The following is a 27420-nucleotide window of genomic DNA, read 5'->3' on the forward strand; positions in this document are numbered from 1 at the left end:
AGTTTTACCTAGTACTCTACCACCTAAAGTTTCAATTCCAACAGCAAAGGATTTCAGGTCTGGTGAAACAGATCTAAAAAGGAAAAAAAATAGTACATTGTTTTGGGGAACAATAATTAACTATAGTTATCCTGTGAACATCTGCACGTGCCCCACTGCAAGAGTATTGTGGCTTACCTAGCATATCTCACTCAATCCCTAACTGAAAACATTCACCAAAATTAAAGTCCAGATGTAGAGCCTCCTTCCATTGACTTCAGTGGGTGAACTCTCATTGAAATGAATGGGATAATCTACAGAAACTGATCTTGAACCCAAGGAGAACAGATTGGAAAGACTTTTGGGAGAGGATGCATGGGAAAATTAAAGAGAACCAACTAAAAGTAGGCACTTCATGTCCATAAGTTAAGCTCCAAGAAGCTGCCTTGCTTTAGAAAGGGCTGTAACTGTGCAGTGGTGAACAGAGGGAACAAGGGTGTGCAGTCCTTGCTAGATACATGCAGGTAAAACCCACCTCTGCTTCTAGCATTTTAGAGAGAGACAGCAAACCTGAATTACCTGGCTACAAAAGTACCTCATTGCTACCAGTGGAGAAACAGCCTGTGTCCATCAGATGAACTGGAAGAATTCACAAAAAGAAGAGGGGAGTACTGAGCTGGCACAGGGGCAGGAGGGAGACTTGCTATGGCCAGCCTGTTTCCTGAACTGAGTTTATACATCAGTATATCATCTTTTCAGCATTAACATGAAAGGCTTCTCATTATCCACATTAGTATTCTGAAAACTTTGCCCAGCAAAGTTAGCTTTGTCCATAATCCAGCCATGTGGTAAGAATGGCTGCACTTAGAAATATTGCAGAAGAATCAGCAGCTTAGCAAGGAGAGTTATCTAGTCATGCACGCTAACTACTGAGGATTGCAATTCACCCGTGAGGATGAGTGGAAAGAAACTTCCATGTGAGAGGCACAGAACATTGTCTTTTCTTCCAAGTATAAAATAGCAGTGCTGCTTTACAAATGAAGGTATAAAAATTAAAAAAATATTGCTGCTGACATAGTTTTGTTTATACAAGCTTGACAAAAAATGGGAGTATCAGACTTCTCACAACACAGATAACGTTCTGAGGCAACAAGGCTTAACAAAGGTGAATGTTTTTCTCCTGAGTGATGTGAACAGCATAGTCACCTTGGATATGGCTTAGCACCGCATCTTATTTCAAGTTCATTGCTCTGTTAAAAACATCCCTGTCATTGGAAGTGAAAACTAATGTTCAGGATCAGCACAAGGCCTACCCATTTCATCACCAAAGTATCCACTCAGCCTTAAATTGGAATTAAAGTGGTGGACAGGCATTTTGCTGTGCCTCTGAACAGAGCTGGGTTTCAGAGTATAGGCAAAGACTCAGGGCCCCAGTTTCATCAGCATGCCATTCCTCACAATAGGAATGAAACAGTAGATACTTCTGTTTCTCTTTCCCCAAGCTTTATGGTCAAGGTAAGGTAAAGTGTTTCACCTAAACATAATCATGTATGTAGGAGTGCCTCCTAGGGCTAAAATAAATGCACATGCAGTCTGTAATGCTAAAAAATAGGGAAATGCTTTGGTACAGCTTTCTCTTTGGCATTGTCCCAGAACTGCAGAGGAATTGCCAAGTCCATGCACTTGTCCTTCGACACAGCTGCAATTGTGAAACACCTGAAAGGAGAAGATGAGAAGAAGAATTTATTTAATCAGAATTCAGTGGCACAAAACTATTTTAGTAGCTAGATTTTTCACTCCCCATAACAGGCAGGCTGTTGTTTACACTGAAAGAACCTCCCTAATCATCTTTGCAGACTGATGGCCAAGTTCATTGGTATGCTCCAGCCACTCTGAGCTGCTCCAGAGACACAGAGCAACTGTGACTCTAGTTTCAGCCATGCCGTTGCTAGGACAGAAGGTGCTCTGTGTATGCTTGAAATGGGTCAAAGCTATAAAATTTAGACGTGAACTGTTACCCAGTCATTCTGCTCAGGTATCCTATGAAGTAGATGAGTAACAATAAAAATATAGATGTGGACCCAACAATGCAATCATGCTTATCTATCGTTATATATCTAAAACAGCATTTGGTGCTGAATTGAGAGAGGGCTGTTTCACAGCCTTTGAAGTTAGCAGGAAACATGGGTTTGAAAGCGAATTCCCCCGAACTGAAGCAAGAGAGTATTGCTGGGATATATGGATATAAGCCTGAAAATGTTGCCTGTCTCTTTCAGTATTGTTACATGAAGATAATTCTGCTTCTGCCAGAGGACATGACCATTTGCACACACTTCTGCAAACCTACTGTTTTTAATGGTCTTGCCCAGGCAGGATTGTTTGAAGTCCTGGAAATGGCTTTGCTGCTGATACACTGAACAAAATGGCCAGATGTACATTTACAGAACCTCTTGCCTGTACAATTTAGAGTTATGACTTGCTTTCCTGAGCTATGGCAGCTCAGGAAAGCAGGCAGTTCCAGCATGGTCTGTAACAGTTTGTGAAACCAGCGCTTACAATTTTATACAAGTCTGCTGCACATGAGTTGACACCATGGAATTTTGGTAGTATAACAACCAGACTAGTAAAGGTCTTCTAAAGCAAACCCCTCTTAGCTGTGTTGTACCTATGCAGGAAGAGATATACTGAGAAACTTAAAGTCAAATTTATGGTCATCTTGCTAAGAAGAAAATAAGTTACAAAAAAACTGAAATAAAAGCATTCAAGAAATGTAAGTCAAGAGTCTGAGGTTTTCATGTCTTTCCTGAATAGCTTACTTACCTCACCCCAACTGTTTTAAAAATGCTCCCTGCAACTTCACACTCACTCAGTTTCTACTACAATGTTAAACTGTACAGAATGGCCATTTGTGTCTACAGGATTTCTTAATCACAAAGCCAAAAAATTAATAGATGGAGAAATCTAGCTGTATCTATCATCATAGAATCATTGAATAGTTTGGGCTGGAAGAGACCTTTAAAAGTCATCTAGCCCAACCTCCGTGCAATAAAGCAGGGACATCTTCAACTAGATCAGGTTACTCAGAGCCCCGTCCAACCTGACCTTGAATGTTTCCAAGGATGGGGCATCTACCACCTCTCTGGGCAACCTGTTCCAGTGTTTCATCACCCTCATTGTAAAAGATGTCTTCCTTATATCTAGTCTAAATCTACCCTCTTTTAGTTTAAAATCATTACCCCTTGACCTGTTGCAACAGGCCTTACTAAATAATCATCTATCCACCTATATATTTACCATATTCCTTCCCATCCCGGTTGATGATTTACATCCCGCAAAGCATGCTGTCATGTAAGTGATCCCATTATCCCCACATACAGGGTCCCACTGATCCAGCTTGCAGCTGCAGTCAGCATTGCAACTGGCCATGAAGCTGTTTTTGGGGGAGGAAAGATACTTTGATCTGGAGGAAAACAGAAAGAAATAAAAGAATTTAGTTGAATTACATAGTCAAACAAAATATCAGGGAGCAGGCAGGAAAAATGTGGAGAAAGTGAAGCAATCAACATGGACAGGTATCTGCTACCATCCAACTGACTGTGAAGTTGTCATATGGAGACTAAACTCATTTCAGCTAAACCAAAGCTCTCTTGAGATTTTTCATCAAGCATTAACATTTTTATGGATTGTTGATGAAAAGGCACGGAACTTGCAAACTAGGTCTTCTTGGCTGGGAAGGAATATTTAGTATTACTTTTTCATTTGAAAGCTCAACCCAAGAAAAAGAAAACCATACCTAGAATCTCTTATCACCTGTAGACTGGCCATGATTTTCCTTAGCAAGTAGTTATCATGCCATACCTGGGTGCTAGAAGTGGTGATATTAAACTACAAAAAACTACAGCAGTAAGATGTCTTTGACATTTTTTTCACTGGATCAGAGCCGGTTAGTAGCAATGAAAGTTGCAAGAGTCTGAGTGAGAAGTGCTGCTTCTGTCTCAGCTCTGACTGCATTCGGCAGCAGCAGTCCTGCACCTGGGACAGGCTTGAGCCCCATTTCTTACCAGATCTCGTTTCTTGTTGTATATTATCATGGACTTTCATAGCTTCCACTTTTACCAACATTTCTGTAAGAAACATCAAAATCGGGCCCCAAGAAGTTAAACTAAGCAGATGACAGCTAGAATTGAGAATTTAAAAAGTGGCCAGTGACTCTGAGAGCATGGTAGCAGGGCTTAATTTTCAGAAAGTGTTAGGAGTCCACCATGTACAGATCACCCTTGCTTTAAAGTCACTCACAATAAAAAGGAAAAAGCGTTCAAAATTTCCCTTTTCTTTCTCCTTACACCTCAATGCAAAACACACCTCAAGGGGCCTGCACTTCTCCTAAGTCTTTTAGAAGGGAAAATAACTGGGGGGGTTGAGCCCTTGCTAGGCTGTTGCTCGTCTTCAAACTACAAATTGTTAGACAGGTAAAACAGTATGTGAGACGCTTAACCAGAACAATCTTAGCACATGCTAAATTCTCCAGTCTCAGTTCTCCCGGAGAAATTGTCATTGCTCTTTCAGTGTTTGCTGTCTTGATGTTTCTGCTTATTTTTAATTCACTCTGCAGTATCAGATGTTGCACTCAACCAGAGTTATCTCCACTGCACAAACGTCTGACATCTTTTATGTAACTAACCTCAAAGTTGAGCTGCCAAGTTTGCCAAGACAACTTAGATATTTCCTTGAATATAGGCTCAGTTTCAAAAAACACAGGACTGTTTCTGTCTGAATTGAAAATCTAGCAAGCCCTGCTGGATTCAGTTTAATCCTTTAAAATCCCTTGAAATTTATTGGACCAGACTGAGCTAAATTTAAACAGTAGGCAATTGTGGCAGGCTGCTAGAGTCAGCAAAATGTTCTCAAGAAAACATGACCATGGTCCTGGTAAGGGAGGGGGAACGTCTGTTTGGGCAGCACACACTCCTGACGTGGCCAATTTCTACCTCCCAGCTGAGAAAATGGATGCAGGCAGGTCAGCAGCTTCAGGTACCAAGGGAGGCTGGTAACTCCCCATGCAGGTTGATAACTACTGATCTAGAGGATGGTCCCTTCTAGAGGCAAAGCCATTGGGAGACTATGGGGAAGCCAATTTCAACACTTGTTTTCACATCCCACTCCCTACATGGTAGGAAGAGACCGACTTTAAATTAAAGCTTTGATATAGAATATAAAAATTTAATTTGCCTGTGATAAATCTTATCTTAAATAGGAATTTGCCAGAATATAGAGGTATATTGTCAATATCCAGCAATGAACAATTTAGAAAAAGAAACATCCCATTTAAATGAAATTTGAAAAGCAAAACCAGGATATTCTGCCCATCCCCAACACTAGGTATCATTTCCGCTTGACAAGTCTATCTCAAAACCTAGGATTTTCTCAAGCGTATCACCACCAAGGGAGCAGTAAAATGATATAATCACAGTAGCTCCACTCTAGCTGAAACCCCACTGACTGGCACTAGCAGATGACCTAATACAGGTCAAGTTCAACAAAAATTTGTTGTCTTTAAACAGACACATATATTATTTTTTTGTATGCAAAAGGATATAGCATTATGCTACAGACAGGGAAGACACATTTCAGAACTCATCCAAATTCAAATCAAAATGTTTTCTACAGTAGAAGGTTCATAGCCCAGATGAGATTACAAACCCAGATTAGTTTGTGAGAGTAGAGGAGCAGAGGTGCATGCACCATGTTCTGCATGGGACAGGAAGCAACCATGACAAATGACACAACCAACACAAACCCAAGGGGATACAAACCCAGAGTAGGGCACTGTCAAACCGGCCACCTGGAGCACCTCACAACTGCACGTAAAGTACAAGAGGTTTAACAAATATGCTACTATAAAGGTGATGCATGCAAACTTTGCCATTTCAGTTATGTGAAGTTTGAATTTCTTGATCAGAAAGCCTCCTAGAAACATCCCCAGGATTGTGACAGGTAAAAGTATCACACCTGCAAATAGAATGTAATAAAAAAGTTAATTGCTATCACTTGCATTGACCCTTTTTAGTAGTTTCCAAAATATCAGATCCTGACCTATTTTTGGACTGATCCTTCAAGGTTCTAAGACTTTTTATTACCTTTAAGTAATTTTGCTTTCTTCCTCATTTTATTTCAAGTCATGTTATGACTTTAAAAAGCTTAGTTCCTCAATATTCCCTACCTTTTTACTATACTGTTGTTTGTTTGTATACTGATATAACAAAAGATACACAGGTGCCTGTTAGAAACTGGAGTAAATGAGACAAATGTCTTAGCTCATGGGCACTTCTTCAACTGAAAGAAAACATTAAACTTTCTGAAAGTTACAAAAAAAACTTGTAAGGAAGAACAGAAAAAGCAGAACATGAAAGGAAGCAGCGTCTGGTTTCGCATTGGATTCCATTTTGCTCTGAGAGTGAATCATGGAAAGATTTGCATTTAGATTTAATCTGTTCAGCATTTCACAAACTCCAGCCCTAATATTTACATGCTAAACAGAGAGCTTTTACAAGGTTTTATTGTGAGGGGTTTGCCTTTCTCTGTGTGTTTTTTTGTTTGGTTGGTCTTTTTGGTCATGTTGTTTTTGTAACACTTTCCCTGCATCAAAAAAAAGATAGGCAAAAGAAAGTTCTTCCCACATTTGTACCTGACTGCAGCAAAGCAGGGTGCCTTCAGATTAAAGTAATGAAATATCAGTTCTGCAATGACCTCAAATACCCTGGTTTTCTTGTCAGGGTATGTGTCCATATTAATCACTGTAAGATGAATATAATTTCAGCATTCTTTTTTTGTAGAACACTATAAAGAACTTATTTTTGAGGGAACCGGCAAATAGAAAAAGAGCTTTGAGCTGAATGAAATTACTCAACAGTTTACATTTTTGTTTCTTATTGCTTATAAAATTTGTGTTTGTAATCAAAACGGAAGAACCAAAAAAGTTCACAGAATCTCCTCCTAAAAATGAAGGCAAAATAACAAAGAAAAGCTTCCTATTTGACACTGGAATTTAAAAGAAGGACAGGTACCTACCGATTAGAAAGATGGCTCTTGCCACTGATACATTAAATTGCTGCTCCATAAACTTTGTCTCATAGGTTATCAACCCAACAAGAGAATTGTACTGCAGAATAGTGAGGAAGATGTACACCAGGAAAATTGGATTTCCAAACAGCTTCTTCAGAGCTGGGAAGAAATCTGCAATGGAGAGGTATATGCTGTACATCCTGATAAACACAGAGAACAGTTGTTTTGACATCCTTTAGATAATAAAACTAACTTTGATTTAATTACTGGCTATATTGCAGGTTAGAATTCTTTGCCTATCAAAACACATGCTTGCTCAAGTGAGAGTTTTCGTTATTACCAGCATAGCATTATAGAGTTATAGGAGCAGCAAGGCTGAATGGCACAGTGGATGCTGAACTGGGAATAAGAAATCCTACATTATCTTGTGTGTGACACAGGACTATTAACACTGATTCTCAATGCCTGTGCAGGAGAGTGTCCCTAGAGGACCATTAAGACTCTCCATAATGTACCAAGTGAAAAGTTTGGTGCCTAAAGCAGGAGCCTTCACAAACGACACAAGCCCCACATGAGGCTGATATTCAAAGAAAGGGAGCACCTGACCCAGCAAAAGGCTGGAACCTTTCCTGAGACCCTTGATTAGAGTATCTAAGTCCACGAAACTAAAGTGAAGACAAAAACCTGCATTTAGCCTGTAGTCTGGCTGTTGGCGCACTTGCCTAAAAGACGAGAGTTCAAAACACATCTGCCATAGCCACTAAGAGGTGCACATGCATACATACATACAAATAAAACCCTTGAGGGAGTCCAGCAATGGGTGGTTGGGTCTGATATTGCGTATACGAGGTTAATTTATCATCCCTGAGCTCATACACAGGAGCTGTGAATCCAGTAAAATCCTTCCAACAGCTCATGGAGTACTTAGCCCCATGTTTCCCTCCCATATGTTGGCCTCTGAACCAGTAACCTGCCAGCTGTGGATTGGTCATTAATGAGGGATGGGATGTTTTCCCCTCTCTTCCTTCATAATCATAGGATTATAGCTGTAAATACATCATATGACAACTACCGTGTTGAACTGAGAATCCCTTGTGCCCAAAGCAACAGCATGAGCTTTTTCCAGCTGTCTGACAGGAGAGGACTGAAACGCACCCTTGCATGTAATTATAATGCTAGAAACTAAAGAGAGCATTTTTGTCTATCCTTTGCACTGCAGAAATGTGCATTTTGCTGAGGGTTGTGCAAATCCGTGCTCAGGTCAGAATGAACCCATGAGAGAGAATTCACATGCAAACACTTGGGCAACAATCTTTCACCTTTTACTGCCTGTGAGAATTTTAACTGTGGCTGAGCTGGGGGGTCTATTTTACAGTGATCTCCTTGAACAGGCAAATGACTAATCTTCAGATTTTCATTCTCTCCTTCTTTTGGCAAGGAGTAAGGCAGAAACCAGAAAGGCAATGAAGCAATGAAGTTGACTGCTCCACAGATAAGCAATCCAAGCCACCAGGCACCAACCCAACGGGTATCCTTAGGATTTATGCTGATGGCATCTATAAAATACAGAAAGACAAGAAAAGAGATTAAATATCATGCAGAGCAATTAAACTTACTATAAGTATCCTTATATATATATATTATTTAAACCAGAACAGAGGTGATTTATGTTTCACATGAAGAACTGAAATGCAACTTGTATCAAATCAGTCCCATGCAGTCAAAAATACATGTCTCCGTTTGGCCCCATGGTGGCATTTCCTTGCCACAATCTTCCAACGCTTTCTCAGTGACAGCGAGAGGGCCCCTCACCACCCGAAAATAACTTCCCTCTCAATTACCCACCGTTCCCTCCTTCTTCCATCCCCAAACTCAACAGTTTTTCCTTGAAGTTCCTCAAATTTTCCCTGAGATTAGAGGCTTGAAAGTGATTTGAACAATTAAATGAGTTTTCATATCAGTCTTTGCTGCATGCTTTTTAAGAAAACATAGTTTTTGCCAAGTGTTGAAAGGGTCCATGACCAAAGGCCTTTCACTGCTCCCTCAATGTGGGGATGGCCTTTCAGTTGCTCATTTGTTCTCAGTTGTGCAGCCAGGGCATAACAAGTGCGTGCGCAAGTATAAAAAGAGGTGCAAAATTTTTCTGCAGTGGGGGTAGGGGTCTTGCATCAAGGGCTATTCCAGTCACGCTACAACACTGCAGATATTAAAATGTAAATAACACCAGTTTTTGAATTGGAAAAACTCTCTAGATAGCTCCCCTTTTTGGGGTAGTAAGCTGGGAAGCTGCTTCTTGGCATGCAGGTTCCTATATACAGCCATCTTCTCAGTTAATGCACCACCCCATGGTCTGTTACCGATATCCACAATGCCGATGTCAACCCAGAGGCTGGCACAGAACGATCCAAGCAGGAAGCCCAGGGTTGGCCCAAACATGCCTGAGGATCTCACCAGACCTGTAAGAGAAGGGAAGCGGCAAAGGAAAGTGAGTGAAACACTGCGTGGACAAGCACGCCTTCTTCTCTGAGGGCAAGGAAAGGAGAGAGTAAGGAGGAGAAAAAAGAGGGGCACAGGCCGTTAGGGGCTGTCTAATGGGAAGCTTTGAGCAGCAAGAAAATAAGCCATAAGCTGCCAACGCACTAGCTGCGATGTGGAAGCAAGCTCTTTCACCCACACAGGGCTTTGCTGAAACAAGGGCAGTCTCACATGGACCGCTGCATGCATTTCATTAGCTAGTTTGGTGTCTTGGAAGGAATAAGAAGAAAGAGAATAACATTGCAATGATTTTTATCCCTCCTCCTCCCTAATTCTCTCCTCAGATTTTTGTAGTTGCATTGTTCAGCTTGTGGTGGTGTACTAATGAACATAAAACTCTAGGCCCATTGGAGGTATCATAAGCGTACCTGCAACTCTATTTACAGCTTGCATGATGTTCTGTGATTGTAGAAATCAGGACTTTTCCCTGTACTATGTGTTCAGGTCCCTAGTTTAATTTTAAGTAAGAGTAATTGATCTGATGACGTGCATACAAGAAGGCACGTCTTTGCAGTTTGGAGTCACATTAGAATGGCAGGGACAATAAGAGTGCGTGGACATGGAATTAGGTACAGGACCCTGAGAATATTTTCAGTAGGCAACAAGGAGATATAAGTGTCCCTGTGCGTGTGTTCAAAGTTCATTAGACAGAATCTTTGTTGATTCATTCAGCACCAGTATGAGAAAATCAGCTAACTGTTGTGTTAATATGTACTTATGCAGCTGTAAAAAAAAAATCAAATCTGGTGATCAAGTAATGACCTCTTTAAAAGCAGCTTTCAGTTTTGCCACTGGCCTCACTGGGGCTTCCATTTCCCACTCTGTCTCTGCTTACAAAGCAGATAACATGGGATCAGAAGGGGGGATGCCCCTAGGAGCAAATGAATAAGCTATGAAGGCTAGCAGAAACCTAGGAAGCTAAGAATGCATTTTGCTGACCGGCTATGTAAATACAGCGCAACTTGATTTTAGTGACCACTGCTGGCAATCAACATAAAATAAGAATAACCCCAAAATAATTCAAGCACAGGTTCTCACATTCCCTTGTAACTTGTGTTGATCTGTTGAAGTTTAGTTGTGAGGGGGTAACAGTTTCAAAAAAAGTTCAGTGATTCGGATTTCTGAATTCTAGCATGGAACTTTCACCTGGGAGCTGTCTGAAGTTGCAGAAGGCTTAATTATATTAGAAAAAAAGGAATTCTTGACCAAGTGCCTGTCAGTTCTTGCCCACATTTGGCACTATGCTCTGTAAATCCTACTGTGTTGTTCCACTGCATTTTCTTTTGTTGGTTTCGCAAACTCTCTTCTGAATATAGTGATTGCTCAGCTTATGATAAAGGACTTCTGTAATAAATTCTTACACCATAATTTAACCATATGATTTTTCATCTTTGCTTCATTGCTCCAATTGCATATTGGTTTCATTTAGTTCTCTCATTTTACTTTATTGGAAGATCTGGCACTTAGACTGAATTCTGATGCTTCCAAAATGACTGATTTCTGCAGAGTCTGGATTTTGACACTAGAAGCCAGGAATCAGCTCTTTCTGTTTATTTATCACTGAGTCCTAAGCAGAACTTACTATCAGAACTATGCAAGTTCATCTCCAAAGTTCAAATACTCAGTGGCAAATTTCTAAAATAAACAGATAAAAAAACCAGCATGCCCATACCAGTGGCTTTATATATTGTATGCAGTATATTTCTTTAAGATACCATAAGCTATCAGATAAGCTAAGAAGCATATGTGCAATAATTTTGTATATGTATAGTTTTTAAATTAAATTTCACACTTGCACATACTTTAAATTTGAGAATAACTTCACTAAGATAATATGCTTGTATTGTGAAAAAACAAAACCAAATAAGTTCACTGTGATATTTTCTTAGCATATTTTTCCTTTGTAATACTTATTCTTTGTAATTAATAAGGAGATTAAACCACAAACAGTAAATCATGCAGATTTATCAGTTAATCAGATGCTGCATATTGACATAGTTCAGTATTGATGAGCAATTTAGCATGTAACAGGTATTAAAATTTACAGCATACATTGGCATCAGATATGTTTCTACTGAAGCCAATAGATACAAGATTATATGCTAGTGCTCAACTCAGTGATGAAATTTCATTCATTCAAAGCCTCTGCTTTGGTAAGAAATCCATGGAAGTGAAGTACTCCTCATTAAATATCTTTAATTGTCTATTACTCCTCTTACATGATAAGTGGATGGCTACTGCCATTAATTAACCATGTCAATGTTCAGTTTCAAATAAAATCAGAAATTCATTTTAAAAATTGGCTACTGAAAGGTTATTAGTATAGATGAAATCCTCATATGTATATTGGCAACTTTTCTGTAGGCACCTAAACAGAAGTGAACCATCTGAAGACCATGAAATACCTGAATAAATTAGGTGCTTAGCATGAGGGATTATTTATGAAATAACCTCTCAGTCCGAGCGGTTGGCCTTAAAGGTCACTCCCTCTCAGAACAAAGCAAACCACTGAGATCCTGATATTCCTGTCTCTTGACAAATGCCAATTGCATATAGACACAGAGGGACAGATCATTATACCTTACAGTCATACTGAGTAGTGACCCTATGCAGAAGAGCTTTTCAGGACTGTATGTAGTGTACAGTGCATTGTATCACCTCGCAACCACGTTGTTGGCCTGGTAGAACTACATAAATTTAAAAGGTTCTGTAAAACTCAGTCTGAAAACTATAGAATTTCCTGACCAAAAAAAAAAAAAAAAAAATCAATTTCCTGTCTACAGAAAAGCTACCATTCTCTACTAAACTCTGTAAGACAGCTTAACAAAAATGCTATTTTTTTCCTTTTCTGTTCCTTCCTATGACAACTCTGGTTGTATTGCTGTAAATTATCATTTGCACTACAACTCTGCCAAAAAGATTTTAATGCATTCTATTGACACTTAATAATGTATTCTATTCACCATTAATAAAAAGCTGTCTCTGCCTCAAAATAACTTATGTTCTTACTCAACAAAACATCTAAGGGCAGGAGAAAAGGGATAGACAGGAAGGTGCAACTGCTTGCTCAGGGTCAAATAATGAGATCAATAGTCAAAATTCATCAGCAAGGCTTGACTGACTTTTTTATTGTAGGACAATTTTTTTTGTATTCTACAAAACCACTGATGATAAATTGATTCAGTCAGCTGATAAAAAAATCAGATACAGAAAAGAATTAAAGTTGGTCAAGACAAGGAATTTCAACTCCGTGGAAAAGACTATTTCAACATTAACTATTTTTGGAAATTGGGTCAGTCCATCAAAATGGAATAAGAGACTGAAAATTGCTAGTCAGAATGTTAAAATGAAATATTTTAATACTCTGTAAATGAAATACTTTATTTCACTTGCATGACCCAAACAAATTTTCATTTTGGTTGAATCCGCGCTGTTCTCTGTGTTTACTTTATATTTTTAATCTCAGTTCCCCAATAGTCCCCAACCTGTCACAATCTCTCCCAGATCAGATTCTGACAAGAAAAAATTTCAGCTGAACTTTTCAAAATACCTTTAATTAGAAGCTCAGAGGTGATTACAAATATTTTGGATAACTGTTGAGTGGAACTTTTGTTTTTCTCAGCTGCCTTCACAATACTTCCCTTTTCTTCAACCTGCAGATTTCCTCATCCCCAAATGAAGACATTTGCAATGGCTTTACCCTGTAGCATTACATACTGAGCTCTTCCTGAAACTGTCTTACCATCTTTATGACTAGTTCAACTTCACCAAGTTCACTTGAGGCAGCAATTTTGACCTCCCTCAGCCACACAAACACTCCATGCTATTAAATCAGTTTGGCAATAAATTAATTAGCTTGGGTGTAAGTCTTGGCAATAGGCTACCTTACATCAAAACAACAACAACATCAACAACAACAAAACCCAATTAGAAGGGACTTGTTACAACACCCTGGTAAGGGTTTGGTTTTTCCTTCGGTACTAGTGACTTTAAAAAGCTTTCATCAGGAAGTGTGCTGCCTATAAAGTTCAAAAAGTCAGGTAAAAGCTTCTGAAACACATTTACATTACTGTCATTACATTACTGATCCTTACATTCAGGGTCATTCTCTTCTCTGTGAAACAGTGATTAGGAAGAATTTTATCCTCTGAAGCTGTGGTACTGAAGATGGTATGCCAGACAAGACAGATATGACTTCTCATTTTGGAAAAACAAGTATTTGATTATGCTTTTCTTCATCACAAAGAAAACTGTCACATACAACAGAAGCCACTTGGGGAAAGCAAAAGGACCATCTGGGAAATATTCTTTGAAAATAAACATGAGATCTCTTTTGCATTGCTTTTTTGTCTCTGTACAACTCAAAATTATACAGAATAGAGCAGATAGATTTTTTTGATGAGTATTTGCTTGGCTACAGAAATGTTAAAGAAAAGCATGTTTAGCATAAAAATCACTCATTTGTATATTACCTATGTAAAATGCTGAGTTTTCTTCTTTAGAAAAATCATCAATATATGAAACCCCCAGTGGCATAACTGGTGCTTCCCCAATTCCACGTAAAAGGTTCCCCATCAACACAAAGAGCCACAAATAGGAATTTGTTGTTTTCTCACATCCTGCAGGCCATAAACGTTTACATTTCTGTGAACATAATTCTGACAATACTTTATTGCAACAGAAAAATAACATAAAATATGGTTTTTTACAATCATTATAGGGTGGGTCTGTACATATCATAGTTTCTAACAGTGGTTTTACTCCTTTCCAGTAAAAGAGGGTGTATAAAATGGGGACAAGCAGAAGAAAGGAACTCAGCATCAGAGCTTTTGCTTACCGAAATTTTTCATTGTACTGGGTGTTTCTGTAGCATCTGTGACTGGATGGCCCTCAGTGGATGCTGGGGAGCAAGCTGATACACTCATAGAGGAGTTGTCCACAGTAACAGTTATCTTTTCATAATTATAACTGGAAAACAACTATGTAAAATACAACTGACACATGAAAGACTCTGCTTTGCAGGAAGTGTGTATGAGCCTTGTGTTCATACATGCTCATTCCTGTTACATGCAGGCAAAGCAGAGGGGCAACCCATTTCCAGTGCTTTCACTTAAAAAAAGATAGGTATCTTCATAGCCTTTTCGAAATGCTCTGACCATTCCAACCCCAATATTTTCTTAGGCTAAAGAGCAAAAAAGCTGCTTCCAGGGCTTAAGAGACCATTCTTTAGACTGAAGGACAGAGGCAGAGTCCATCCACATCTATCTACATACAACATTGCTGATGTTTTTCCACATTGGCACCAGTTTCTTACCTATGTGACAGATGTGTAACATACAGATTTCTGTGCTAGTTTAAAATTAGCTAGCTAAGGATCTAGTAGTAACCTGTCTGTGTCTATAAAGAGATTAACACAGGCTGCAAAACACATGTGCCAGTTTGTATTTAGGCAGCCAGCTACTACAGCAAATCTGCTAAGTAAATTGAAGCCAGCTTGAGTACATTTATGCCACATCGGGATAAATGGAGAACAGATATTCCCTCTGACTGTGCAATCAAGTGGCAACCTTTAATATTCTGATGGATGACAGTGAGGTCCCCATGGCCACTGGCTTTTGCTCAGTGTTGTGGAGAATGGGTGATCTTCAGAATTTGGCTGTGAGTTTGGGTTAAATCAGGGATTTCCATGGCTCTGCTTCTGGCCTGTGCTGTCCCCTGCAGTGCAGGTTCTCAAGCAGAGTAGTGACTGTGGCCACTTTCCATACCATGGTCCCCAGACATAATTCTTTCCATACCCTCCTCATCAAAGGTATTTGTCTTGAAACTAAGGAAGGTGCACAAATAAATTTTAATTTTTGAGGGACAGAGGGGTTTTATTTTCAACTACAATTCAGTAAGGATGCCGAAGGATTGGAGAGGTATGAACTGCTTCTGACAACTATGTAAGCACTAAAGCTTAGATGTGAAGGGGTATTTAGATATTTAACTCTCCCTGAGTTCAGTGGAGATAGATACAAATCTTCATAATTTTAAAGAGTTTAGCATGAATAGCCACCATGAAGAAAGAAACCTCTTCCATCAAGATCTCATTACAGTTCATTTAAGTATAAAATAAAAGAACAGGTAGGAAAAAAATACGTATCTATATATATCTATTCCAGGTGAAAAATTCAACCCACTTTATCCTTAATTATGTATAAGTTCTGTAGAAACCTGAGGTTTCTCTCTTACTTACCTGTAGAAAGAGGTAAGCTTTCAGAGAGGAAATCAGAAAGTCAATACTAAAAAATCCACCTGTTAAAACCTTCCTGTTATCTGGAAGAAACTACTAATGTCAAGCTTTTAACTCAAGTGTGTGATTAAAAATCACTTCATATGGTCAAGTTCAAATAGTGCACAATGTGAAAATTCTCCATATTTACCGTCCCATTAGGAACTGAGGCATCACTGACAAAAATGCTCCTAAGGACATGATGAGACATCCAATAGCAATTACTTTTGGTCGATGAACTCTTGGTCCAAGGTAGCTCACCAACACCATTACCATTAAGTTACCTGCATCAACAGGAGAGAGAACCAGTAAGATCACAGAAAGATCTTTTTTAGGGGGAAAATGTATTAAGAAGCAGTATTTATCCACTTTCAAAGAAAGTACACATACCTATCTCAAAGCTGCCATCAATAATGCCAACAATTGATGATGAGATTTCAAATCTCCTTTCAATTTGACTGGACATGCTTTTCATGTAGCTTCCAGAAAATCCTTTGGCAAAAAAGGAAAAAGCTAGAGCTCCAAGAAATATCTGAAGAGAGAAAATAATTGAGTTGGCAAACAAACAATTTTTTCTTCATGGCTGGATGTCTGAGCAACCTGCTCAAGAAACACAAAAATCAAATGCTTTGCTTTCTAATTCTCTGTGAAGAGATTCTTCCTATTGTTTTCATTAAAACAGAAGATTTTCCTTTCTCTTTCAGGATGGCCTCCAAAGCCTCTTCTACTGCAAAGAAAAAGAAAGTTGACGTTGACTGTGTGCACCTTCTACCTTTCTACCACATACTGTTTTAGCTGTTTCCTTCCTTAGGGAAAACTTGCAGCATAAAGTTGTTCATTACTGGTACTATTATTATGGCATGTCTTATTACTCCTGCTTCTCCTGTTCTAAAAAACATGGATTAAAAGGTATAGCTGCAAGTACCACTGTGACTATAGCACACCTCTAAATGACTTTTTAGTAAAATATGGCCTCTTTTTTAACTGCTGAACACATTTATTGACTTCTATGTGCTTGGAATCACAACCTACAGCATTGTTTCCAGCATAGGTAGTGTCAGAGTGTCATACAGAATGAAGTCAATTTTGATAGAACTTAAAATTGTCATTTTCAGTATTCCAGAGAAAATATGTGTTGAGGGCTCCTCTCCATACCTTTAGCTTTGAACAATTATGGTACACGCTCTTGGCAGGAACTGCGCTGCCATCGCTGTCCTGGAAGAGTGACTTGTCTTTAAGTTCGCCAGCAGTTATTGGTCTGTCCATGGTTTTCCTCCTCCAGATCTGATATGTAGGTCTTCCTGTTTGGAAAATATCACTATGATTAACTATTATTTGCATAAGAATAAAGGTTCCAATGTTTTTCAGACATACTAGATGGTAAGACACTACTTGAGATGTCTACACTTTGACAACTTTTCTCAGGAAGGATGTTAAAGAGTGTTCAAAGTGTCATTGTAATGATTTAAGGATTGGTGCACCTGCTTTATGAAATCTGCTTTCTAAAAGACTTCAGGATCTTCTTGGATAGATGGAAAATTCCGAGGCAACTTGCTGACAGTCTTTAGAAATCTTTGTAGAGAAGGAAAGTCCCTAGGCAACTGGAGGCTAGGAGAGTATGTCAGAGAAACATCTTCACCATGCCTGAACCAATTCTTATATTCTCTTTCAGATATCCGCTTTTGATCACTGTTCCAGGCTAAATGGACCTTTGGTAGGATCCAGTAGGCTCCTGATATTATATTTATGAGGATTTTCTCTAACTGCGTAATCTATGAATTTGTAGAAATACTGAACACTACTCTGGACCATTCTGTCAACATTCACGTCTGCCAACAGTAACATTATTTATTGAATAATTGTTTGTAGAATCAGACCACAAATGATGACTGAGGAGAAAATAAGGTAAAGAGATACGGTAGGTAAAGATGTATTAGGGAAAAAGAGGGCACTGATTAAAAGAAACTAATAATGATTATCTTTATGTCCACAAGTCTCCACAAAGTCCTGCAAGACAGATGATAAATGTAGCTATTTTAATGAGACTGCCAAAGTTTTCTGTTTAAAAATTGGCCCCGATACAAGGAGTCATCTTAGCTACGTTGGTTGGTGTAGATTAAGCTGATCAGGGGAAACCAGCTCATACAGAGAGATCTGGAATGATAACAAGTCAAAAAAAGCTATTGCCAGATTCCTCTGTTGGAAAACTGGCGCAGTAGTACCGAAATCAATTAGTTAGCTCCAATATACATTGCCACATGTATTAGAGGAATATAGAGGAACACAGGTCAAGAAATTGGCCTGTAACATTTTCCCCCCAAGACACTGGAATCTTAGATATCCCACTCTGTTTAATTCCTCTGGGAACTTCTCAAAGTTCCCCTCCTGCAGACCCCAGAGGCCAGCTGACCGAGGAGCAGAGGCCATTTACGTGTCCTGAGGGGTTTTCAACACCAGGGGTGGTAGGGCTGTGGCAGGGTCCTGGGCTAACATGCAAAGGTCACTCTGTTCCTCTGGAGAGCTTGGCTCTCCCGAGCAAAATGCCCAGGAGCAACCTGGACTCCCTGAGAAATGTCCACTCATGCCCAGAAAGGACAACACTCTCTTAGCAATCCAACAGCCCCCTGAAAGTTATTCCTAATGATTGAAAATAGGCACTAATGTGTAATAATGAGATATAAAGCCTCATAAGCACTCCAACTTAAATTTTGTAGTTTTTAGTTCCAAATCCTACTCCAGTAGGATCCACCAAAAGTGACTATGAAAAGCAAACACGTGTATTTCAGAGTGATCCACATATGAAATTTCTACAGGTACCTAACCTTCCTTAGACCATCTTCAGCAGCTCACAAATCAAAAAACATTGAATAAAGAAGTTATAGATAATTAAAGTATGGTGAATTCAGATTTACCCCAATCTTTACAGGATGGGAGCTGAAAGACAGAGTTCTCTAAAGCAAATACATTCTTTTTTGGTTTGCATTTTGTTGATGATTAACTTTGTGAAACATCTGACTCTTAAATAAACAGTATTTAAATCAGTGACATGGTTTTCTTTTCACAATATTTAATGTTATGCTGCCAGCCTAATAATCTACCTTAAACTTATAGAAAATGTTAAACTGTATAAACACTTCTCTTATGCCTAATGAAACAATAACATTTTCCATAACCACTCTATAAAAATCTGAACTTTGGTAAACCAGTGAATCATTGACGCTAGTGGTATTTAAAATTAAATGAAGTAAAGAAAATAATACAAGATTTAATTTATCACAATTTTTAAAAATGAGTTAATGGTAATGAATAGTTTTTGTGTGGAGGGATAAAGCATCCCGCTGTCCACAGTGCTCATCCTTTAAAAAAAAAATCTAATTTGCAGAATCGTACCTTTGCGCTTTACATAATCTCTTTCAAGTTTAGTGACACTGAGATGTACAAAAAGCTTGGTCTGTCCTGCGCTAGCACCTAACAATTAAACAAACAAACAAACAAACAAACGGAAAGAAGCAGGAAGTGAGGGTGGGGAGAGACAGTGAGAGGCAGAGAGAGAGAACTTACTTTGTGCCACTGCGGTGTCAGGCTGTTTCTTTCCCGTGCCCTAGGGCTCTCAGGCTTGAAGCCAGCACAACGTCACAGCAAAAGCACTGCCTACTCCAAGAAGTGGAGCACTCCACCACATTTTTTTAAACCTTGAATTTCCTTCTTACAGTGATTGCAAAACTTTCCCACGATCACTGATACAAAAGCTTTGCAAAAGTAGGCAGGTTTCTTGTGTTGTCATTACTTTGGCAGCCTACCTGCCAGCACGCTAGTGGTGCCAGCCTCTCCCTGGAGGAACAACTTGTTTTCTTCACCCTTTTTTTTATTTTTTCCTAAAGTCTAAACACTAAAGCTGCTTTAAGCACCTCTCCAAAGGGACTCCTTACCATCCACCCAACAGCCATGGAGCAGCTCAGCTCACATACAAGACCCCGGAGAGAACAGGCTCAGTTTTTCCAAGCATCTTACCTGCAGCCTCAGTAACTTGCACTTCTTGGTGTCTTTGATGAGGGTCAGCAGAGATACTAAGGGATGACTTAGCTCCTCAAAGGGAATGAATTGCGTGTTGGCATCTGCCAGTTTTTGGTATGGGCCCTCTGTGTCACAACCCCAGTGCAGAGGTGCAGGAGGGCTACCCTCATGGAGACCTAAAGAGAAGCCAATGCCCTCAGGAAATCACAGCCTGCCGTCAGACCCCCTGCCTATTATAAACCAGGATTATTTAGCACAACCACAAGCAGTTCCTGCAGGTGCCAGTAGGAGACGTGAGATGACACAGGTATTCCTCCAAGCTGACTACAGACTGGCCAAACAAAAAGAGCGAGCGTATTCCCACAGCTAGCCCAGCTCTCACGTCCTTACCAAGCACAAGTAGAAAATCAGCTTTCACGTCTAACAGGGCACATACAGAGTGCAAACCCACCTAATCCATGTCTTCTCTAGAGCAGAACTCTCCAGCGCAAGGAAAGATTCTGACCCAAAAGTCATTCCAGGGGTTATCTACAGAGTCTCAAGAAATGGTTTTTGGTCATCTGGTTGCACGTAACAGTACGGTGCTCATTTTCTGCAGAAACTTAAATTACAAAATCAGATTCACATTTAACTAAAGAACCATTCTAGTGATTTCTAAATATAGAAAAAAAAGAGGTTTATGACTCCAATAACTTCAGGGACCCTGGAAGGAAAAAGCATTATCCCACCACCCCCTTTCTTTCCAGCAAAAGGTAAACTCCTGAAATACAAACTTGACAAAGTTTGTATGAAAAGCCTTGATTAGATTTTTCTGTATAAAAATACATTAAGAGATTTGTTAAAGATTAAATTAACTCAATGAAATACGTGGAAATGTATTATTTAGTCATGAAAGCTAAAAGAAATAATAAACTTGCTGAATCCATAAATATGCAAGTTCTCACTTTCCCCTGAAGCTTAGTCGTTAACTGCAGGGAATTATTTTATCTGCCATATTCACACTTGCTATTGAATTTTGCCTGATAGAATTCTATGAATTTTACTGTGATGATTACATATTTATTGATTTATTATGGGTCTTTATTTAAAGTTTCAATTTTTCTGTTTTTCCAGCGGGACTCTATGCTGTCACCAGATACTCAGTGAGCAAATTAAAACACAGCTCATTTCTACCATGTAGTAAGAATATATGCAACACAGAAAAAGATTATTTTCTATAATGGTTTTAATTGCAATGTTTTTGCATTAGTCTTTAAATGCTAACTTCTTGTTAATTAATTTAGTTTTAACACGAGGGAAGAATGTACATATTGAAACTTTCTTTCTCTTAAAAGAATTCAGAATACAGGAAATGCAATCAAACCTATTCTTCAGATAAACTGATACATTCTCATACTTTTATTTAGGTGAAAAAGAGCTATCTTTGCCTGGTTCTTAACTCCTTAATTATTATTTTTTTAAAAAAATCTTTAAAATGCTTAGATTCATTCACCAGAATATCACTAGAATAAATCAGAATTTGCTTCATCTGATAATTTTAAATTTACATCTATTACAACCTGGATTTGGACTGTTTTTAACTATGATGATATTGCAAAGTTTGAGGAAAAACATATATGAACATTAGCAATGGGTCCCCTATTTATCATTGCTGTCAGCCTGCAACCAGGTAGAAGAACAGAAGTCTGTTGGAAAGGTAACTGCAAGCCCATTGCCTATCAGGAGAGGAGGTACAGTTCTCAAAATGAGACACCCAGAAAAATCCCATCAGCACTTCAATAAATGTATTTTAAAGTTGAATACAAAGAAGTTTATCTATAGAGGGCATGATACTTCTTGTGATCGTTGCACACAGATGGTAGGATCCACTTATGAGGCAGCACTGCATGGATTCAGTGCAGACACTCCCAGATGAGCCACTCAATCAGTTTCTCTTTATAGTCAGAGGAGGAAAAAGAGGCATTTCCAAAGGTATGAGTTGTCTGGTCTATTTTAGATACTTACTCTAGGTATGAGATGAAACGAACTCCAGATATGGCTGTGAAAGAAGGCTAGACAGCAAGATCAGCTTTTGACAACGGAAAGTCAGGAGACATGAATCCCACCATAAAACACTTCAGTGCTCGCATAAAAATAGTCTTCCACAACTTTTGCAAACTGCGCTCTGGTGTCTATGACAGCATTTGCCGTCATGCCTGTCTGTGCAACTCAGTTGTGATATGGCAGCTGCTAGCAGATGAGGAAAAGGGCCTTGTTACGGAAGGGCAGTCCTGGGGAGGCAAGCCGCAGCTGCCGGATCCCAGCCAGCCCACTAGCACATGCTGGCAGACATCAGCATCAGCAGCACACATCAGTGCCTCTCCACAAGCCACAGCCTGGCCCGTTGTGTCAGCCCCCAGCCTGACAACTGGTTGTACGTTGGCCTTGCCCACTGGGAACCTGTTCTGCAAGGCCCATGGTAACATGGAAACTCAAAAACAGGAGAGCAGGTGACCAACAAGGAAATGTTTGTTGTTGCTGATGAAATGTTGCTGCGGTGACAGTTACCCAACACTGTCTGTCTGCGGCAGGCTGAATGACAGCCATCATGTCTGGTAGTGACAGGCGCAAGAGCCCCCTGCAAGCAGTCCCAGGAACAGCTCTAGTGGAGGGAGCTGCCTCCCGAGCCCGGCTGGGTGCTGCACTGCGTAGCACCACCAGCCATGTTCCCAAAGCAGGACACAGTGTCCCTGATGTGATGTGCCTGGCTGACTGCACATCAACGCCCTCAGTGTGTTATGAACCACATCAAACGGGTGCAAGATATTCTACGGCTGAGGACAAGTAAGGACATTCAGAGCGAGAGGGTGTACGTTCCCATGCTCAGCTGGCTCATTTCTCCGGGAGGTTATTTTGTGTGGCAGTCACTTAAGAAACTGCAGAAGTTTTAGGGTTGGCCTCCTGCCATGCAGAGGTAAACCAGATGGCAGCTCCCGCCCAGGTGGCTGCCCATTCAGAACTGCATCTTGTTCATCAGCGGAGGAAGCGTTGTGCAAGAGGAACCCACTTGTCAATGCTTTAGTTGCGCTCGGTTGCACTGATTGAGCTTTACTGCCAAACACAGCCCCAGCCCGAAGTGGCAGAACCCCAAGCGCCAAGCTGGCAGCCAAAAGATCACGTGGAGATGCCATGTCAGGGCTGACGTGGCTGCAAGACCAAGGCTCAGGGAGCTCAGTCTGCAAGGGACATTGTGGGTTTCCTCAGGAGTAAGTAGTAGCAGAGGGTGGTGGAATGCCAATTCTGATAGATTGTTCCCTACTACTGCTGACACATGGAGGGAAAAGAAGTGAAAGAAGGGGCGGGGGGGGGGGGGGAGGGGGAAGTTAATCGTCTGCTTCAAAAAGAAAAAAGCTTTTAGAAGCATGGTTTGTACATAAGGTGTTCAGTCTTTTTCTTGACACCAATTTTTCACCTCCAGAAAGGTGCACAGAGGATTTGGGCTTGCTATGCTAAGCTATCATGTGATCTTATTTTAGTAATTCCAGTTTCTTTAGGTCCCAAAGAGAATTAATAAAAGACAAAGACACAAGCAGTAAAATAATTTCACAGTGTTCTTCTACGAGAATTTTCTCCTGTAAAACTTAATTTGGCAACTGTTCACAGGCCTCCTGCAAAATTGGTGCAATCTAACTCTGCAGTAAGGGAATTTTATCCCCAAGGATGGGGTCCCACTGAGTACTCATATGTAAAACCTCTAATAATAATAGTAGTAGAGGAGGAGTGTTACTGATCTCTTCAAACTGTAAGACAGATATTACGTGTGTGCTTTTATGGGAAACAATACTATTAACCTTGGAGGAACAGACATAAAAAATTATTTCAAGTATTATCATTTCTTGGTAAGATGGTCTGTATATTGCCTTTGAATTTAGATATAATTTGTGCTTGAATTAATTAGTCTTCTGAAAAAGAAAAGGGTATCTCAAAAAAAAAATCAAGTTTTTGTCAGTGTTAATGCATGACTTTCAGCCTGAATCTCCAGCACATGCTGGATCAATGCTCTAACATGAATAAAGGAATTGTTGTTCAGATGCACTCTACTGTAAGTAAATAAAACATTGTAAAATAAAATAGAAAACATCATAAAATAAAACAAAACATCATGTAAATAAAACGTCAGGGGACTTAGATAGCCCAAACAAATGTACTGGGGATGCTTTCAAAGCTGCAAGAGAAGTCTAACTACCACTGACAACCTTCAGAAGACGGATGCCCACCTTCAATGTATGCAATTGGAAATCACCTTTTACAAGTATCTTGTGTGCAAGTTGTATTAAACATGAACCTAATAAACTGACAGGGAAATTTAGTTTCTAAAAATCACAGCCCTTTTTGCCACAGAAGATTGTATTAAAAGAAAGTAAACAAGCAATTCTACAGTGGAATACAACCCGAAAGAAGTCATCTTCAAATACATCAGTACTGATGTATTTCTCAGGCCAAGATCTCTGCCGACCTCTCTAAGCTCAAGCTCAGAGTGGGAGCACTGCCTGTGCCAGCTCTGTGGGAGTGCAAAACGCGCCTGAGCCAGAGGGCAAGGAGGAGTGAGCCTCTGCGCACCAGGGAGCAGGATCACGAAGTGCGGTTGTGCCTTCATGAGCAGAGTGCCAGTGGAGAGAAACCCTCCGCTTGTAAATAGTTAACTCTGGGCACTTATAGCAACATGCCTGCACAAGGAGTGCAAGTGTGGCCAGCAGGACCAGGGAGGTGATAGTGCCCCTGTACTCGGCACTGGTGAGGCCGCACCTCGAGTTCTGTGTTAGGTTTTGGGCCCCTCACTACAAGAAGGACATCGAGGTGCTGGAGTATGTCCAGAGAAGGGCAACAAAGCTGGTGAAGGGTCTAGAGCACAAGTCTTACGAGGAGCGGCTGACGGAGCTGGGGTTGTTTAGCCTGGAGAAGAGGAGGCTGAGGGGGAGACCTTATTGGTCTCTACAACTACCTGAAAGGAGGTTGTAGTGAGGTGGGGGTCGGTCTCTTCTCCCAAGTAACAAGCAATGGGATGAGAGAAAATGGCCTCAAGCTGCGCCAGGGGAAGTTTAGGTTGGATATTAGGAAAAAATTCTTCACTGAAAGGGTGGTCAAGCATTGGAACAGGCTGCCCAGGGAAGTGGTTGAGTCTCCATCCCTGGAGGCATTTAAAAGAAGGGTAGATATGGTGCTCAAGGACACAGTTTTTAGTGGTGGACTTGGCAGTGCTAGGTTAACGGTTTGACTCGATGATCTTAAGGGTCTTTTCCAACCTTAACGATTCTATAATTCTATGATTTTCAATCTCATCTCCTCATGGATGATAACTGAAAAGCACAGGAGAAATTATCTGCTGGCAAAACCAGGGCAAATCCCCTGGATTCCAGTAAATTTGACCAAAGTCATAGGAAGAACTCTTCTGAGCCCCTGCTGGACCTGCACCGCTTTTGCCTGTCAAAGTGATCGGTGTTTCAGTACTAGCTAGCTCTTGCATTCAAAAGTACAATAATAACATATGGTATTGCTAAGTAATTCTCAAATTATTTTCACTCTGTCCTTGGTGGGAAATGTAGGAGGAACATCTCAATACCAATTTGTTTGTACATTAGGACATTACAAACTTACCCTAACTTTTTTTAAATATGAAGAAACCTTAAAGTACTTTTATATGCAAGACTATTATAACTTATGCAACTTAGGGATTTTTTTACTACTAAATGATGTTTTAAAAGTCATTAAAGAAAACTTACAAACTTTGTGCTTTCACTTAAAAAGTGCTAGATGTAGGAATCTTCAAGGAAAGCATGTCCTAATTTCTCCCCAGATCAGTATTTCTCCTTGTTGTTCCAAGGAAGGCTGCCTTTCTCACAGCTACTTTTTGAAATAATATTTTATGTAGAGTTTTGTTTTTTTAATGAAATGATCTATTAAAGATTTTTTAAGCATTAGTTGCAGAAATTGATTTTTAGGGAGTCAGGTTTTTACATGAGGAGTATCTAAAGCAAACATATTGTGAACTATCGCTACAACTATTGTGCAGCACAATCTCAGGCATAAGCCCAATGGGAAATTCTTTCTTCTGCTAAGGACTGTAAACTTCTCCTCCTCTACAATCTGTAAGAAAAGTCATAGGTATCATCACTGATATAGTTGTAAACATTAAAAAGGTAGTATACTCACTATCTTGGCGTTCCACTTCGGGCAGCATCATGATGACCCATGTTTCTTTTTTTTCGTTGTTGGCTTTGGAGGTTCTGAAAAGCAAAAATAGGAGTCCCTAAAACAAGTTTCTGGAATTCAGTTACACAGGGTCAATGACAACACAGTTTACAAAAAATGGTTCTTTGCTTTTTGTTTTGTAAATGGCAAAAATTATAGAAAAATCTCAAAACTAAAAAATTCACACAGTATTAAAATGGAGGAAGACCTTGGTTAAAGCAACAGTGGAAGACCTTTTCCAAGGCAATAAAGCAATATGCTAGTCAAGAACCAGTTTTCAGAACAAAAGGATGTTCATTAGATGAGCAGCACACAAATTTTGTGCATTCTTGGGACAAATCATGAGGTGCTCAGTACATAGGGAAGGTACAGGCTTACTTTAGGGATCTTGACACAAGTAAATATCTGAAGAACGTGAAAACATCAAAGAGAAAAAATGAATATTAAATCAGATAAGAAACTCTATATTAAAAGAAAAAATGAACACAGCAGCGTGTCTGTGACATACTGGGAGAAGTTCCAAGACAGTAAAATTAACAGAGTATAAAACAATCTCCAGAGAAGTAATGGAAGCCATGCCATCTATGTTTTAAAATTAGACTTGACAAACATTAACAAATATGTGCCAAGAAATAATCTTTTATTGGCGGTAGAGAACGTAATTTATTTACTGCACTCAATTTATAAACTCGGAAGCACTAAACCAACTCAATTAGGACTAGAATTAGAGGCCTAGGACACTAAATTGTTCCCATCTGTTCATTACTGTCACTGCCTACGTTCTCCAGCATGAGCACTTTATAAACAGGCAGTAGTTTTAATCCCCTTTGATAGCCTGGGGGTTCCCATTTACAGCTTGTGATGCAATTATTACACCCAAGCCAGATACACCAGACACACTTCCCCCACCGCGGTGCAATGCTGGGGACGTCAGCCACAGCACCCTCTGCCTATTGCCCTCCCTTTCTAGTTACCACAAGGAACACTCTTTTATCCCAGAGAGTTACCTGCCAGCCCATAGCTCCTGGGAAGTAGTTTTTCTTTTCAAGCAAAGCACAGGTCGCACTGGAGCTATGGAGGATCCCACTGGTGCTGCACATCCGAGGGGACCGAGGCCAGCTCATCTCGCTGCAGGACACACTGGCATATGGCAAAGCCTCTAGTGAGGGACAGAGGTACATACTTGATTATAAAAGCAAAAGCAAAAAGAAAAAGGTTGCCAAGCACATTATTATAATTTCCATGATAGTCTAGGCTGATGCACCATTTCTTTCCATAGCGTTGTCTGGATTACAGGATTATTCCAGCACATATTGCACTTGCTAAATGTT

At 39.8% G+C, this 27420-nt stretch overlaps 1 protein-coding gene across 6 annotated transcripts in view; it reads right to left on the minus strand.

Moving 5' to 3' along the window:
- LOC104017958 (solute carrier organic anion transporter family member 1C1) overlaps nucleotides 1–27217 on the minus strand; it is a 36726-nt gene extending 9509 nt beyond the window's left edge. For 2 of the 6 annotated variants that reach the window (XM_087764827.1, XM_009471040.2), the window contains exons 1-13: nucleotides 19409–19439; nucleotides 17003–17148; nucleotides 16238–16379; nucleotides 15999–16131; nucleotides 14414–14544; nucleotides 14049–14195; nucleotides 9399–9497; nucleotides 8361–8597; nucleotides 7048–7212; nucleotides 5793–5988; nucleotides 3274–3439; nucleotides 1514–1695; nucleotides 9–73 (exon numbers count right to left, since the gene is read on the minus strand). In XM_087764827.1, the coding sequence (XP_087620953.1) occupies nucleotides 9–73; nucleotides 1514–1695; nucleotides 3274–3439; nucleotides 5793–5988; nucleotides 7048–7212; nucleotides 8361–8597; nucleotides 9399–9497; nucleotides 14049–14195; nucleotides 14414–14544; nucleotides 15999–16131; nucleotides 16238–16379; nucleotides 17003–17113 (1774 nt within the window). In that variant the 5' untranslated portion in view covers nucleotides 17114–17148; nucleotides 19409–19439. Of the gene's footprint in view, nucleotides 1–8; nucleotides 74–1513; nucleotides 1696–3273; nucleotides 3440–5792; nucleotides 5989–7047; nucleotides 7213–8360; nucleotides 8598–9398; nucleotides 9498–14048; nucleotides 14196–14413; nucleotides 14556–15998; nucleotides 16132–16237; nucleotides 16575–17002; nucleotides 17149–19408; nucleotides 19440–19858; nucleotides 19946–20312; nucleotides 20343–26050; nucleotides 26125–27096 lie in introns of those variants that run through there. The other 4 variants (XM_087764826.1, XM_087764828.1, XM_087764829.1 and 1 more) reach the window with 4 other exon arrangements.
- Nucleotides 27218–27420: the final 203 nt, after the last annotated feature.

This window comes from Nipponia nippon, unplaced genomic scaffold, assembly GCF_047370975.1.
Source record: "Nipponia nippon isolate SJK-2023a ecotype South Korea unplaced genomic scaffold, ASM4737097v1 scaffold_3, whole genome shotgun sequence".
Taxonomy (NCBI): Eukaryota; Metazoa; Chordata; class Aves; order Pelecaniformes; family Threskiornithidae; genus Nipponia; species Nipponia nippon.